A 17,744-nucleotide genomic window follows, 5' to 3' on the forward strand; every position below is an offset into this window, starting at 1 on the left:
GTTGCTGCGCATACACAATCTTAAGAAACTTATCCCTAACATAACTAAAAATAAACTGGTGAATATTCTGAAATCCTGCAAATGGGCCTTAAATTATTCAAAGTCCTGCTTTTTTCTTCAGGGGTGCTGCATAGGGACCAATCTCATTTATTAGTTATCAATTTTATAACTGTTAACAGCTCCAATAATGTGTTACTTGTTTACTAAACGAAAGACAAAAAAAACAATTTCTTGTTATAAACGCCATTGCTTAGAAAAAAATTAGTTAAATTCTGAAATCACACAAGTTAAGGAGAAATGTTTTTATTGTTTGAAAGAACGCCATAATCTTTAAGGAACAGGATAAAAACATTTTTTAAAACAAGACTGAATGGGGTTTCTGCTAAAAATTCCGATATTTGGAATATCTGGATTTGTAACAAAGTTATGAACTTGATAGAAATACATACTAGAAGTTGAATTTTATTCATGCACAAGGATAGTTTTCTTAACTATACCATGTTAACTAAGTCCAATTTCAAGGAAAAACAAGCCATACTAATATATAAGCACCTTAAATCATTCCACTTCACTTAATATTTTTAATCTATTGCAATTTTTTTAGGAAAATTTTAATAGGATAAAAACATAATTATGTTTGAGAAGATTTACTATCTCCAATCCAATGTTTTTAATATTAATTATCTGCATAACATAATTTTAAAAAAAGTCAAAAGCTATTTTTCAAAGGTATCAACAGTCCTATGGCCAGAAAATTGATAGAGCTCCTTAATTATCAAATACTGATTAATCATTTATAGGTATTTGTGATACTTCTTTATCTAATTTTATTTTAATAAGACATTAACAAAAAGTTTGGGATTCTTTGAGATTAATATTTATGCAACAATTTGCTTATCCTTAGCTTGCATTACAACAATATATTATAGTTATGAGATATTTTAACTTTCTTGTTAGGAGCAAATCTTGCATTCTTATTCAGCACTCCGAAACAAACATTCACACACATCCCTTGTCTCTGTAAAAGGCACTACCCTCAATGCATGGCTCAATGATGAGAGAAATTTAATATTCCAGTGATAAAAGAACTGAAAAAATTGTTTCTATTAAGTATAATGATGCTGAAAATTTAAGGACTTTCAATATCAACAAGAACAGAGAGTTAATTTTTTCAGCACTTTGGCTCTCGTCTGGGTCCCAGTGACAATTTAAGAAACTATAATGTTTCGATTTTTAATCTCAACTCCAGACAGTTTCCAGGGCTGCTTAAAAGGCCCTTCTAAGCATTGCAATCTAAATTAATAAAGAAGGGGCTCCACAAAGACGAAATAAGTCTAAAATGCCGCATCTTCTAACTTAAAAATAAAGTATTTCAAAATATTGTGCATATCAAAAATGATAGTACTCAATAAATTTTAGCCTAACCAGTTGTCCAGACTACCCTGTTAAGTATGATTTAATCAGATAAAAAGTACCTCTATATATCAAAATAGAATAAAAAACTTCAATGCAAAACTAAAGTTAATTGAATAAATTATTAACATTACAAAAAGATTAACATTAGCTATTAAAAATTAAGATCACATGAATCGGCAACAAACAAAAGTGAGAATAAATGACAGACAACTTTAACAATGAATTATTTAATTACTAAATGACGGAAGACAATGATACATATGATGATATTGAAATGAAAATGACATTGTTCCACGTGAAAAATTATCCTTGCTGGCATATTTTACAAAATTAGTTAACACGTTAAAAAAATTAATGAGAAATGTGACAGTATGAAAAAAACATCACTGAAGAAATTGTATCAAAACGGAATATAATAAAAAGGATTGCAAAATAAATGCATAAATTGAAAATTCGTGAAATAGTTCAGACTGTGCACAACCCAAAGCATATGCTTTTCTTGAACCAAAATCAGCAGATTCATCTACAAAATAAACTTACACTGTAAAATGTACACACAATGTTAACCTGCTTATGCACTAGCTTCAACAGCTGGCACAGCTTCTTCAATTGGCTTTTCAGCTTCTTTTTCAACATTTTCATCTAATTTCTTCTTTTTAGGACTAGTTTCAACAGCGTCTTTCTCATCCTCTGCTTTTCGTTTCACTCCATTTTCTTCTGAGGCAACTTCCATTTTCTCTTTACCATTTGCCTCTTCCGATGGTTTTTCAGCTTCGGCAGGCTTCTCTTCCTCTTTTGTTTCTTCAACAACCTCTTCTTTCTTTTCTTCAGCTTCTTTTTCTTCCACCTTTTCTTCTACTGGTGCAGCTTAAAAAAAATAAAAAAGAGATTGAGCAAGTGACATTTGAATGCACAAGTGCTTAGCAAGCATTTTCAAATATCCATATTAAAAATTTGGAATTTTCTCTTTTTTTTTTACATTAGACAGGTGGCAAGCCAATAACATAGTAATAAAATTAAGCCTCATTTTAAGTAAATGTAAAAAAAACACATTTATTAATATTCTACTTTTTAACAGTCTTAGATGGCTAACTAAGTTGGATTGGAACAAAATTTTATGACCTAGCCTCCTAATGTTTACATAATAGCTAAGTATTACCCTTGATGCAGATTCCACGATTTTTTATTCATAACAAAATTGGTGAAGTCTGCATGACTAGTGAGGCTAAAGAGTTTAAATTTCTGAAGACCAAAAAATTTAATGTGTCATTTCAGGTAGCTAATATAAAAAATACTTACTAATTAACCACATTATACAACACAATATATAATGCTTACTTCATGATTTTTAACTATCAGGCATGAAAGTGGCCAAAAATAAAAAATGTTGAACTTTTACAAAGCAGGTCACTGGGAGGACGGGGGGGGGGGGGGGGCTCTATATGATACTGAGATTTATAAAAGCAACTTTTAACTATGCTGGGAGTATAAGTAGCAGAAGCATTTAGACAGTTAACTTCAAATTTTTCTTAAATAGAATTTTAAACTTTTGACTACCATATCAAAAAAAAATTAAGCAATTATAGGAAGACTCAACTATTAAATTACTTACTAATGAAAAATATACCACATCTTCACAGTAACTATGGATTTTAAAACCGCGTGAATCTGAAACGAGATATTGAATTTTAAAATCGCGTGAATCCGAAACGAGATATTGAATTTCAAAATTGCACGAATCTGAATCGTGCGGTTAGATTTTAAAATAGTGTAAATATGAATCGCGATTTTGGATTTTAAAATAGTGTAAATATGAATCGCGATTTTGAATTTTAAAATAGTGTAAATATGAATCGCGATTTTGATTTTAAAACTGTGTGAATATGAATCGTGCGGTTGGATTTTAAAATCGCGCGAATATGAATCGCGATATTGGATTTTAAAATCGTGGTTAGGGATTTTTAAATTGCATGAATATGAATCGCGATTTTAGCAGATTCCGGCAATATTTAAAATTCCCAATATTTAAAATTCTGAAAATCAGCCAAACAAAAGAAATCAAATATCGGTGGTCAGAAACGAAACCCTTAGACTCCTTTCCACTCTATAGCGGAAGTCGCAGTAATCCGACTATCGTTCGGGCGACTTGAGTTCTTTAATTGGACTCCTCAAAAATTTTAGTTTTTGGAACATGGTCGAAAAATTTAAAAATTGGGAGAAAAAAGCGGATTTACGCTTTTTCGCAGAAGTCTTTCATCCCTAAACCATGTTGACCACTTCTTTTTTTTTTTTTTTTTTAAATTTTGTCAATTTGAGTATTTTTACTTCTGCATTTCCACAAGGAATTCAGAATACTAATATTTTAATAAAATGCCATTGCAACATGAGAAATTCAAAAAGCAGACTGAAATTTAAGGCTACTGTTTGTAATATAGTTTTAAATTTTCTGGGTGGGTTTTTAGGAAAAGGAAATGATCAGATTTAAAATTCAGAAAACTTCTAATAGTTCAAGATATATCAGAGGTATTTTAAATTTTAAGCTTAACTATTATGGTTTTGTCTTAATTTCTGTTCAAACCATAAATTTTCTGTAAAAACAATAAATTACAATTTATATTACTAATACACATTCTACTGATTTCATACTTTCATTTAGTAAGTCTTGTAATTCTTTATTTTATTAGAATTTTAAAATGAACTTTCATATATTCAATGGTACAATAAAAACTCTTCCTCCCAGCATATCAATTCTAAGCTTAAAAAAAAGGGAAAAAAACTAATAAAAATTTTAATTACCATAAACTTGTAAAAAATCTCATGTTAGTGTATTTAGACAAGTAAAAAATCTATTCTCCAAAATCCCAAAAAGGAAATTAGTTAACTCTCCAATTAAAAATTAAATAATAAGACTCACATTAATCGGAGGTTGATCTAGACATTCTGTTAAAGGTCCTGATTTTGTAAAATTGTGAAAAAACTATTCCTAATTAGTGAACATAAAATAAGCGTTAAGTCACATTCTTTCAACCAGGTTCCGGCTTTTGTGAATTTTTGCAAATAGTGCCCTGCTATTGCAAAAGTTGCTAAAAACCTTTTCAAGCAATTTTTAAATTATAAATAGATACAAGATTCTGCAAATATTTGGTATTTAGCCTTTACTGCTCAACACAGAATTTTCTTTTCGGACAAATAATGGAAACATAATTGTTCACATTTTTAATTATTTCAATTGACGTGTTTTAAATAACACAACTTAGTAATCACTTTTAATGTGTCACGCATTAAGTAAACTTGAACAATTCTTAAACTTATTAATTTTATTTAAAAAATTATCAGAAATTAACTTTTATTTACATAATATTCAATTTAATCAATTTCATGAATATATAAATTGATCAATTGTTTATTTTCAAAAAAAATTATGATTTAGTATTAATAAGAATGTACACAATATTTGTAAAAGTAGAAATATTTTCTTAGAATACTACATTAGGAATCTAAACTTAGGGAAACTTAGTTTGGCTTATACCACCTTTCTCTTCCCCCCCCCCAGGAAAGGTTTATTTCATTAACAAAACAATAAAGACAAATTTTTTTTCAAAGGGTCCACATTTATGAAAGGATATTTTGTGAAGATTTCTTCTAAAAATGGATAGTTATTTTTGCCAAGATATTAGAGCAGGAAAGTTACTACGCAACATTGAACAAATAGGTTTCAGTTTCAGAGCTTAGGCTTTAGAACATAAATGACACCTTAGGGTTTGTTTTCTTATTGCTCTTTTTTTAAACACTTTTGACCTGCTGCCCAGAAGTTGCAAATATTCTACTACAGAACACCATATAGAAGAAATTCAAGCAAAAAGCTTAAATTAGCTAATGCACTCCACTTTATCAACTATTTAATGTGTTCTATCTATAAAATATGCAACCAGATAATGATTTGTAAATACTACATAACTGAATCAAAAACAAGGAGTTCCAAGATATTTTTAATCCAAAAATATGAAGTCATTACAGTTTAAATATTAATAGCCTAAAATTAACAGTAAGTATCGTGTTATCAGTTGTTAGAAAAATATTTCAAATTCAGCATGAACCTTTAACTTAACAGAATACTTAACTACCAATAAAATCATAAAAGTAAAAGTTAAGTTTCAATTATTAAGTTTAACAAGCAGCAGAGGAAGTGAAACAACTAACACTGAACTAACTCACAAACCTTAAAAAGTTTGTCATAATTATGGAAATTTCTGATAATAATAACTTAATAACATGTAAGAATAATCTTGATAAGAATTTAATTTTTGTGATACCATTTTCACTCAGTCCAAAAGGATTTAACAATAGAGCTGGCTTAAAAATAAAAAAAAATTGAGGCTAAGCAGGATAATTAAATAGATTTAATCAATTCAACAATGGAACAATATTGTAATATAATAACACCTCTAGATCTAATATTTAAAATATATAAATTTTAAAGCTAAAAAGAATTCTTTTTTAAACATACCACCATTTTCTGTTACTTTTTCCTCCTCTACAGCCTTTGCTTCCGAATTATCATGAGCCTCTCCATTTTCTTCTTTTTCAACAACAGAATCGCTGGAATCTGCTTCAGCTTTCACATCATTTTTTTCAACTTCTTCAACCTTTAAAAAGATTATAAGAATTGAATACAATGTCTCGTGACATAATAGTAAAGCATTAGTGAAAAAAAAATAAACCACTATATATGTGGAAACTAAATACTTTGCTATGAATAGAAATAAAATTTAAGTTTTAATTAATTAGGTTAATATAAACTGCTTATGAAAGTTAATTTATTAAAAGTTCGAATATTCACAACTTTAATTTGAAGTATTCCTTACAAGCATTGCACTAACTACTTTAATAAAAACTAATGACATTCGATTAGTAAAACAAGCGAGACAAGAACAATAAGTAGCTCACCTTTTTGTCTGCTTTAAGGCTTTCTTCGACAGGCGCATCAGTTTTAAGTTCCTTCTTTGGAGATTCTTTAACTTCGGCAGCAACTTCAGCACTGAAAATAAAACGAATCTTGATGATTTAGAATGTTTTAAACTCAGGAACGCTCAGCTCACATAAATATGAAGTAGCATGTGCTACTCAAATATGTGTAGCATATTAATGATATGGCATCTAAAATATTCTATAAGTTTAAATCTAAAATGAAAACAACTATTTGAAAAGATGTATAACAAAGAAAGAACGACGATGCGGAAAATAAAAATTTAAAATCGAAAACGAGTCTTACCTGCTTGTTCTAGAACGAGTAGCCGGCATTTTAAATTAAGTTAGTTTATAGCTAAGTAGCAGAATTAATAAATAGATGAGAATAAGTTAATGCTTCTTGAGATTATGAAGCAATATATTAAATTTAAGTATATCAATAAATAAATATACAAATTAGAAGGAAATTAATAGAATGCAGCTACGCGCAAACGAAACCGTGCGTGGATTAGAACGAAATGGCGGTAATAGTACCGGCAACAATGTATTTATATAGTATTACCATGTGACTGATTTTAACCAATAAGATGCTAGCATTATCTACCTGTTCCAATGGTGTTGCTTTTACAGTTCCCGCTTTATATTCTACCTTATGCCAGAAATTAGAATGAATCGCTCTTTTTATTAAAAAATAAATAAATGCTACATATTTTTTTTCATGTCTCTTGAACAAATCAAATTATTTGTTTTAAGCAGGGAGAATTATCGAGAAAAATTCGCTCGGTTTTCAATGTTTTTGTATTCAAAATTAATTACATAAATTAATTTAAAAAATAAATTTTGCTTTGAGGGAAATTGCTTTTTGTTGATACAATGAATGTTAATTGTTATACATTTGATGAGTCATTTACATCGAAATATATTAAATTTATGAATTAACAAAAAAATAATAATGAAATTTTTGCTGTTAGAAAAATAAAACGAGATCAATAAGAAAATATAACCATGTGTTGAACTACTTTTTAAGAACAAAAAGTTCTTGCAACCCTGTAATTCGATAACTTCGTTTCAGTTCTTTGTTGTATTGTATGCTATAAGTTAATGTTTAAAATTATCTATGATTCTTAAAATAAAATATTTATCTTGTTTTATTGTATAATTTTCTTGAGATTCAAATTATTATAATTCATTGGAGAGTTTTTTCCCCCTTCAGAAAGTTGAAAATGTGTTAACGTCAAACTGTAGTGTGAATGGTACAGTTCGTTCCGAATTTTGTGTTGAATCAGTTTTATATTCTGATATTCTTTTTATGAACTAATATTTTGATACCACAGTCCTTGGCCACCACAGTCACACCATTTCGAAGTGTTTATAGTCAACTTCAAAATTTGGAACTTCTTGTATTTTGCTCAATTTCGCTAATGAATTTCGAATAATTACTTTTGATTTTAAGTAATAATTAAACTAAAGTATTTGGTTTTTCTTACAAAATGAGTGCCTTAAAAGTTTCATTCAGTATTTTAAGAAGTAATGTTTTACGAAAGGCTTCTGTGAGTATAGTTTTCATTTTTACGCGCGTTCGATAAGGTTTATTGTAATTAGCAATGTAAAACGTTGTTAAAAGAAAAAAACAAAAACATTTATACTGTTCTAAAACTTGCAAAATCAAAAAAAAAAGTGTTAGAAATGACTAAAGGTTTATTCTGTAGAAAGTAAAGTTGCTGTTTCATGATGATATTTACAAAAAAAATATTTTACTTTCTTTAGTAAATTGTACTAATTATCATACCTAGTCTGGGAAATTCCTTTTTGTGATTTTCCTACAGAATTGTTTATTAGAATTATGAATTATCAAAGATTGATATAAATATAAGTTTAAATTAATTTACTTGTGTTATAAAAGTTTAAAACAAGAAAATTTAAAGTGAGGACCAAGGAGCCCATGACAGTTCTCTGAATTGGAATTAGAAAAAGAGAAATTAGAATTGGAATTATCAAGAATTGATATAAATATAAGTTTCAATTAATTTACTTGTTATAAAAGTTTAAAACACTTCATAATGAAACAACAAGTAAATTTAAAGTGGCAACCAGGGAGCCCATGACAGTTCTATGTGACATGCAATAGGCCTTGCCTATTGCATGTGACATAAAAGAATTTGAAAAAAATTCTCTTCCAGGTACAAAAGCTTTACATCTGAAATCCTACATACTATAACTGTGGATGATAGTTATTAGTAGCTGGGCATCTGACAAAATTTTGGAAAAAACTGAAGAGCTTTGTCAGCAGTTCATCAGCTGGTTACTTATTTGACCATGATGGACTTTTATTTCTGTTACATTCAATTCATATAAATAAAAACACATAGAAAAAAAAAGAATGATAAAAATCAATTTGTATTGCAGACATGTACTTGCAGATTTGGTTATGCTCTAACATGTTTAAATAGAGAGACACAAATTGAAGTATAATGTCAAGGCCAAGATTAGCCTAGCAGAATGAGTGTAAAAGTGTGGATATTATTTTTACTGTAAAAGTTAGCTAAACGGCAAAGACCTATATTTTTTTTCACTTTAGTGCAGATTCAAAAAGGAACAAATAAATATATAAAATTAGGCAATATAATTACACTTGCAAGAAACAAATTATTATGACAATATAGAAAAAGAAGATTGAAATGTTTAATTATTCCGTAAGTTGACTTTATTACTAGATACTCACAAACAGAATTTGCAATACGAATTGTCACAGTGTCAGGTTGAACTTGTTACAACCTGACACTCTGAAAAAGACTCTGGATTAGCTCATTAGTTTACTGTTTTGTTACAGAACAAAACTAAAAAGAAAAAAAAAACTTTTTTTTTTATCTTTATTAATATCTGATACTGTTATCTTTATTAATATCTGAGACTTTTGTACGACAGTTATGTCTCGTTTGTCATGAGTTGTAATCTTGGTACATTTCTGTTCATTTTTCTTAGTACTTTGAAAAACATTTTGATGGAGACATTTTTCTTATTTGTCACATAATGGATTAGTACTCTTGGGAAAACTCTTTTGTTATTTAATGATGTCATATTCACTAACTATATCAGAGTAAAATTAGTTTGAATAAAAAAAAAAAAGAATTTTGTAAAAGTAAGGATTTTTTTTCCATAAAATAAAAGATCTAAATATTTTTTATTAGACTAACATTTTATTTTTATGCAATTATGTATGTAAATATCTGTGTTATGAATATATGTAAAAGAAAGTTCTGCAAAATTTAATCTAAACAAATTTTTTTATTTCAAATTTTGCTCAGCTTAACTATTGGTTGTTTTCCAAATAATTTTTAAATTATAAATGCTGAATTTAAACTTTGAAATTAAGAACCCTTTTATACCGGCAGATTTCATCAATGATTGAAACATTTTTTCTTCATTGTTTTTAATTTCTATTTATTATTATTTTTTTTTAAAGAAACCTCTATCCGTGATGACTGCTGTTCACAAGTTTAATGATGATCAAACGTCACCTAAAGTACCACTTGAAAAAAGTATGATTTATTACCTGTAAATTACTGCTCTTTATTTCTGTATATATCCTGAATAAAGTTTTGCATATATTTAAGATTGTATTTTTTTTAAAAGGTCTCTTTATAAATATGAATGATTGAAGTCTTTGCTATGAAATTTAAAGATTTTTAAACCCTCTTGTAGCTTTTTTTTTACCTACGACAAACTTAGTTTTAGTTAATTAAAGAAACATTTTGTTCCCGCAGGCATTTCTATATTGTAATGCTGAAAATTATTTATGTAAAATAATTTAAAGGTTAATATTTTTTTAGCTCTTCAATAGTACTTAGTTTGTTTAGTAAATAATATAAATTCTACTAAAATGAATGATCTCTTGTTTTTATTTTTAGTCATTTTTCATTTGGGGGGCTTGTAAAAAAATACCAAGCTATTATCGATGCCAATGAGATGTAATTAATTGTGGTAATAGGTACTTAATATACTTATATTGGTGCATTTTTTTATAACCTCCTTAAAGGAAACAGTATCTTTTTTTTTTCTTTTTACAGATTTAACTTTTGTGTATGCCCAATATTAAAACCCAGGAGTATAAGTTAATCTCATTAGTTTTTATTAGAATGTGGGGAATTTTTGGTATGTCAGGTGAATAGGTCGACCACTGAAAAGAACAAAATATGAGCCTACAAAATTGTCTCAAGCTAAAAAAATTATTTCTCTTAAAAAAAATGCAAAGTTTTCTCCCTTACAAATCAATCTTGAAAACGCAATGCATCATATATCCAATGATACTAGACTCGTGGCAAGAATTCAAATTTTAGTATGAAATCTGTTAAAGAAATTTGAATTTCAAATTCTTTGGATAGAGAGGTGCAGGTGATTTTGGAAAACTTATCAGTTGAGGTGGAATCCATTGCAGAGAGTATGATGACGCTGCAAACTTTCGGAAACAGACTAAGATAATGTTCTTGAATCTTTAAATTTGTATCTTTATGATTTGTTTTAAAAGTTTTCCTTGAGTTATATTTTTTTAAACACTCTTGAATAAATTATTTTTAACTTTAAATATTCGTAATTTTTTTTCTGAGCGTTATTTCAAGAATTCCAATAAAATATATGTATAAATTATATGTAAAGAAAATAAAAAGTAATTGTATATAACTCATTAAAAATTTGTATTCAGAGTTATGCATATCTATCTCATTGTTTATAGTGCATCAACTTTACATAATCGGAAAATATCCATCTTTATTACCAGTGTATAAGTCAACCTCCTAATTTTCAGAAAATTTTTAGGGCTTTAAAAGTTGTTTTATACATCTGGATACATGGTATTAATGTCTTATTTCGATACTGCGATTATCATTTGTATCTTGAAATTTAATAAACTATTTATCAACTGTGATGAAAAACAATTTTTTCGAATAGGTATAGTTTACTGCCTGATTTCATGATCTAATTAGTTTTTAGCAGTTATTAATTAGTTTAATTCAGTTTTGTTTGTCTTGCAATAATTATAAATAAATCATAGTGTATGAAATTTTAATTGTAACCAAAATTGTTTAAAGTTTTATGTTTTTTCCTCTAAATTGATGGGTATTAATCATTTCCTCTAATTTTATAGGTATTAATCATGTAACTTTGCTTGGAAGAGTGGGCACAAATCCACAAGCTAGAGGATCTGAAGCTAAACCAGTTGTAATTTTTACTTTAGCAACAAATACAAATTACAAGTATGATTCAGGTTTGAACACATTTAAAATATCTCTTAATTTCTCTATATCGTAATAGGTTGCATTATTAATTTTATTCAATAAATGTGTATTATAGTGCTACATTGAGGAAAACTCCTCCAGACTAAAAGTCAGGGGTTGTCTGCTGCTATGGTAACAAGCAAGAGCACATCTCTAATGGGGATGAAAAGAAGGTGACAATTGGTTTACTCATACCTACCTATGTCAAGATAAGACAAAACTATTCACCCCATACCTCTATTCGAAGCGACTTTTCATTGTTACCATAGTAACCGCCACGATGCAAGACAGGTGTCTGGAGGAGTTCTCCTGAAAGCCGCACTATAAGTGATCCTGTTTATTTGGAGTCATAAAAAATTTTTACGCTACCATCTATATTTTTATCTGTTACATATCAAAAGTGGTAACAGCTTAGTCAAAGATGTTTTTTTTTAAGAAAACATTAATAAATAGAATTAAAAAGATTTCTGTCTTGATATCCATGCCAAAATAAATGCCAAGCATTGGTAACTTCCTAACAACAGCCCTTGAATAACTAAATAATATCCCGTAAGAGGACCAATTCAAGGTATAACCATAGCCACTTCCTTGGCAAATGTAATTGAAGAAAAAAAATTAATTTTTGATTGGTAAAAATCCTTTTTGTGCCTATTGTAAATCCTATTGTTGTTAGCACAAACAGATACTGGTACGAAAATATTTCCATAGAATACTTTACCCTAAAACATAATCAGAAATTTTAAATGAAAAATTAAATTGGGAAACCTGTTTGTTGTTATCTTTGCGAAATTCTAATTTATGTTAATTTCACTGCTTGTGTTCAATTCAATGGCACTGTAGAACCGTGGTTATCCAAAGTATATTTGACTAAACCTTCTTCAGATAATCTGCATCTTTTAGCATAAGTCCATAGTTACCCATTTATTAAGTCAAAAGCAAGAGTAATTGTTCTAACCTACCACGAGTCTTGTTAGATGTTTATTGTATTTTTAAAAAATTTAAATATTTTGTTTTCTATTTAAAAATAAAAAAACATTTACATCCTTGCAAAATTATGGTTCATTCATCATTGCTATTTTTAGTATAAATAGAAGAATACACTTGTGTAGAATTATGAGTGTAGAAATTATTTCTTATTTAGGCACAATACCTATGCAATTTTTACAAATCTAAAATTCCAAACAAAGCCAACTTTTATATATCTATACATACAGAGATGCCAACTTGCTCTGCTTTGTAAAGAATTATTTTCTACTGGTAACAAAATTTATTCTTTTACGTTGACACATGGTGTCACTTTTAAAGAGTGGGTGTAGTTATACTTTTTCTACAAATTTTACTATTTAATTTACTGCCAATTTATTAAAACTTTTACAGAAAGTGACGCAGTTGGCATCCCTGTACAAATGCCCTGAGGCGAAGTAATTCTTAGCTTTATGCTGTGGTAGAGCCACCCTAGCATTGAAGTATCGGTTGGATGCTATTTCCTGTTTCTGATTTTCATGTATTTTCCTGTTGTTGTATTCTTTTCAGTATCATATAGGTAATAATTTGTTTTATTTTTTTTCAAATATTCTTCCAGTCGTAACATTAGCAGCTTGGTGCTGCTGTGACTTGAAATTATATATATTTTACTTTTTTTCTTATCAATTTTCATTCCTAATGTATTTTGTATCTTAAATAGAATGTTAAATGTTTGCATTTACATATTTAGTATTTATGTATTTATTGTGTCAATTTTTCATGTTTGCTCTTCAACTGTAATACATAACTTATAATGCTAAGTTTTAAGATTTTTATTTACCAACAAGAATACTGTTATAGATTAAAAATTATTAAATCCTGTGAAAATTTATTCTTAAATTCTTCTCTTTATTTGAATTTTCTTCATGAAAATTTTAATTTTTTTCAAATATGGTTAATAAAATGTGATGTAACATAAATAATTCTCTATTTAGAATATCTTTTATCTTTTTTTTTTCTTATGAAGCTAAATTAAACTTATGAAGAAGAAGAATTTGTTCCAGGGAAATAGCACTTGAAAAAATTTATTGATAAAAATTATTACTATCTTTGGTCCAGTTAATCTACTGTCCAATGATGACATGCAATTATATTGAATATCATAAATTGTTTTTAAGAAAAATTAAATGCAATTATTAAATATGAAAAATGTTAGAAATAGCTCTAAAAGTAGAAAAGGGCATCGGAAAGTCCCACAGGACACCTCTATCCTTTCAGAAATCATAACTTCTACTGTCATGTGTTCATTAGAATATTTTTTGCCTTGGAAAGTTGAGGAATTCATGTATTGAATATTGAGTGATTTACATTATTGCAAAGGCTCCATTTTTTAGCCTTATGTATACAAATGTATTGGTGGAAAAGTAAGGGAGAGAAAAAATTAATTGAAAAAATCATCAACCATATTTGGTTTTTGTTTCCTATGCTAATGTGAGGAAATTTCTAAAAATAGATTTTATTCTGAATTTTTTTCAATTCAAAGTTGTGGTGTTAAGAGTTTACCAATTATATTATTTATTAAAAAAGGATTAAAATATCATAATTTAGTTTTTGCATGTTGGGTAATATGCTATGTGTATTCCAGCATGACAAACCCTATTTATTAGGAATGTACCAAGTATCAAAATTGTGATCACAGCATACATTATTCTGAACTAGATAGTATTAATTAGAAACCACAGAGTCAAGTAAAAACATCATAACTTCATAAATATGTGTATTATTTTATGATTAAGTCCTTATTTAACTATACTTATTATTTGCTTGAATATGGGATACACAAATAAATGAAGATAAAGATAATTTTATCAACTACTTTCATATATTTAGTAACATTTTTGTTTCATTTGCTTGTTCTTTATATTCACATTTTAGGTGAATTTCAACAGAAAACAGACTGGCATCGAATTACTGTTTTTAAACCACATCTGAGAGATACTGTTATGGAATACTTAAGAAAAGGGTAATTATTAACTTTTCAAAATATATTCTACTATTGAAATTAGTGATGTTATGAAATAATGTTTTGTTAAACAACCATTTTCTGTTAAGTATCTTTATATGTTAAGGCTTTATTTGTCTGCAATTATTCCAAATATAAATTTTTCAGTCTATACTTTAATTAGAGAAAAAGTTAATTATCCAAGGATCTAACATTAAATTTCAAGGGTAATGTATTTTAATTTTGATTTGTGGTCATTACTGCAAATAAGAGAATATTAAGATCATTGAAGTTTTATTTACTCCAAACGCTGTGTACATTACCTTCCAATTTTTTTAAAGGTTATTCAATTTTAATTGAAATTTGAAAAACACAATATTAATTTTATACTGCATCATCATTATTTACCACAGGCAAAAAACAGAAATTCCCTATCAGGTTTGAAATTCTTTATTTTAAACTTCGTAGCTTTGTTATTTAGAACTCAACTCAGAAGAGAACTCGTAGATTAAACTTTAGGGCAAACTCTTACATAAAAGTTGTTGTTTTTTCAACCGACTCACATTTATGTGTCCTTGCACAATTAGCCTGTTGGGAAGAGAATTCAATTCTAACTTGAGACAATGGCGGCATGACACTGAAACTTAACATAGATTTGTTACATAACCACAGGTGCTAGCTGGCAGTAATATGCAAATCAAGCAGTCATCGTCAGGGTTTGAACCTTAGTCTCCACTATGGGGGGCATGTTTTATACCCATAGCCATCTCAAAATTTCACATGTTGTAGTATTGTAAATTACTATGTACGAAAGACAATTTTGATGTTTAAAACGTTTAATTATTAGTAGTTGTTTTGTTTGTTTTTTTTTTGTAATTTTTTTTTCTTTTTTAAATTTAGAACAAGAGTGTATGTTGAAGGTAGAATTTTGTATGGAGAATTCAGTGATACAAGTGGTGTCATTCATTATACTACAACTATTGTGGCTAGTAAGTTTATTTTGATATTATTAAAAATATTGATATGTTTATAATACGATGTAATACTTTTTTTTTTTGTAGTGACTAAAATGATTTTTAGCTTTTGCAATTATGTTATTAAAAGAAAAATGTTTGATTAAAAGTTTGTATTTAAGGCAACTCAATAGGTTTACTCTGTCATTTGAAAGTTAGCCATAAAATAAGTTCATATTTAACCAACTTAGTGTAAGTAGAAGCAATAATTTGGAAAGAAACTTAATACGAAATAAAAGCAATTATACTTGATTTAAAAAGGGGAAGAAAAAAAAACTCCATTTAATGTAAAGGAACTATAGCAAAAAATAAAGCATAATATTTCATTATTTGGAGTAAACAAGAAATCCATGCATTTTTCGAGAGTCAGTATTTCACAAACATCCTATCAATATTGTCAAGATAATTTGTGCAATTTTCATTTAATTTTATGAAATTACAGCAAAATGAGTTTTTTTTATTTATGTATTATTTTTTTATTTATTTATTTAGCTTAGAATTTTTAGAAAGGGTACAAGGATTAAATTTTTGTGTTCAAATTGTTAATTATAAATTTTTTAAAGTTTGTATAAAATACCTATATTGTCGCGACGTTAATATTAGAATGTTAAGTTTATATCAATTTTAAATTTAAAAAATATATAATTTTCATAAAGTTTAGGTGGATGTCCTTAAATTGGTATTTATTGAATAATGTATAATAAAAACATAAATGAGGAAAAAAAATAGAATAAACAAGTGTATCAGGATCGGCAAATGAAGGGCATAATAAATATTAAAAAAAACTATCTAAACTATTGCTAATTTACAAGTTGGGTGGAACCCTTTAGATATTTAAAAACAAGTCAATTAAATTAAAGCTGATGCTTCCCACCTGGCAATTCTATGTTAGACTAGTTTACTTATTTATTTATAATCCAGAATATGGCATTAACTCTCTGGTGGAGAGATTTTAAAATTAAACTTTTTTTATTTTTTACTGTCACATTATCAAATTTAAAACATTCTGTTTTAAAGATGTTAAAAGCTGTTTTGGAAAGCTTTTTTAATGAAGTTCTGAGTTCATGACAGTTATAATGCTTCCATTATTCACTTTAACCTGCTCTAATTTTCTGTTATTTAATTGATTCTATAAATTTCTTTTTCATTCTATTCTGCTTATAAGATGGTTGTGAAAAAATAATATGACTGATGTTATATTATACTAATTTTTCAATTATTTTTAAAATTTCAGTTTTATTATTGTATTTGTAGAGTTTAATTTTTTTTATATCAAGATTTAGGAAATCTAAAATGTCTCTTAAGCAGAATTAAATTTAATAATTCTCATTGTGCTTCCCTTTTTTAGATGATGTCATATTCATTAGTGGATCAAAAAAGAGTGAAATAGAAGATGTTGAAGAAAAAGATGAATCATCCATTTAGCTGTTTTCATATACATTTTGTTGACTCAATTTAAGTACTTCTCAATGGAGAAATTTTACATATTTTTTTGTGAAGCTTTGTGTGAAAAGTATCATCACAAAATACCATTTCTAATGTATTATAAATTAATGTATAATAAAATGTTCAAAATTGAGTTTCAATTGTCTTATTAACTGTGATTTATGAGTGTTTTATTGCTTTGTGAATTGACAATTTTATTCATTACATGAATAGTTTCACACGTAAAATGTGTTCAGAAAATATTGTATTAAAATATTGTATTAAATTTTTTTTTATTCCATTCTTATTTGTGTTACTTACCACACGTCCCAATTGCTATTTAACATATTTAATATTTAAAAAATAAAAATACATTTAGCATGCAAAAACTAATAACAATCGCTGATTGTTTCTTCTACCAATAAAAATATCTATTCCTCTTAAATGTATATATACTGTCCTCTCTTTTTAATTGAAAAAAAAATCAAAGGAAAGAGTGATTAAAAAAAGTTGAATCAACGCAAAAAGCAATTTAGGAATAAAAACTATATTTCGAAAGTAGTAGGCTTAATAGCTCAATATTCGCTAATAAAAAATTAACCTCCAATTAAACTTGTTTTTCATTGCAAATTATTCGTTTTCTTTTCTATAAAAATGCTGAGAAAAATAGTCAAAAGCATTTTAATA

At 27.4% G+C, this 17,744-nt stretch overlaps 2 protein-coding genes across 4 annotated transcripts; one reads left to right on the forward strand and one right to left on the reverse strand.

The window, feature by feature from the left end:
• Positions 1–1,627: 1,627 nt before the first annotated feature.
• LOC107454099 (uncharacterized) lies at positions 1,628–6,907 on the reverse strand. Its single transcript, XM_016071157.4, has 4 exons — positions 6,689–6,907; positions 6,364–6,454; positions 5,924–6,062; positions 1,628–2,283 (listed from the first exon to the last, which is right to left on the reverse strand). The coding sequence occupies exons 1-4, from the start codon at positions 6,715–6,717 to the stop codon at positions 1,988–1,990; spliced, it is 555 nt and encodes a 184-aa protein (XP_015926643.3). The 5' UTR covers positions 6,718–6,907; the 3' UTR covers positions 1,628–1,987.
• Positions 6,908–7,572: 665 nt separating this feature from the next.
• Positions 7,573–17,211, forward strand: mtSSB (mitochondrial single stranded DNA-binding protein). Of its 3 annotated transcripts, none has more exons than XM_016071158.4 (6): positions 7,573–7,934; positions 9,848–9,923; positions 11,525–11,644; positions 14,553–14,640; positions 15,520–15,608; positions 16,981–17,211. In XM_016071158.4, the coding sequence occupies exons 1-6, from the start codon at positions 7,875–7,877 to the stop codon at positions 17,055–17,057; spliced, it is 510 nt and encodes a 169-aa protein (XP_015926644.3). In that variant the 5' UTR covers positions 7,573–7,874; the 3' UTR covers positions 17,058–17,211. The 3 variants fall into 3 exon arrangements, with proteins under 3 accessions (XP_015926644.3, XP_015926645.3, XP_042895888.2); XM_016071159.5 differs by having other exon boundaries at positions 7,577–7,637; XM_043039954.3 differs by lacking the exon at positions 7,573–7,934 and adding an exon at positions 7,941–9,077.
• The last annotated feature ends 533 nt before the right edge of the window (positions 17,212–17,744 follow it).

This window comes from Parasteatoda tepidariorum, chromosome 4 (genome assembly GCF_982258835.1).
Source record: "Parasteatoda tepidariorum strain Cologne lab strain chromosome 4, Ptep-v5.0, whole genome shotgun sequence".
NCBI lineage: Eukaryota > Metazoa > Arthropoda > Arachnida > Araneae > Theridiidae > Parasteatoda > Parasteatoda tepidariorum.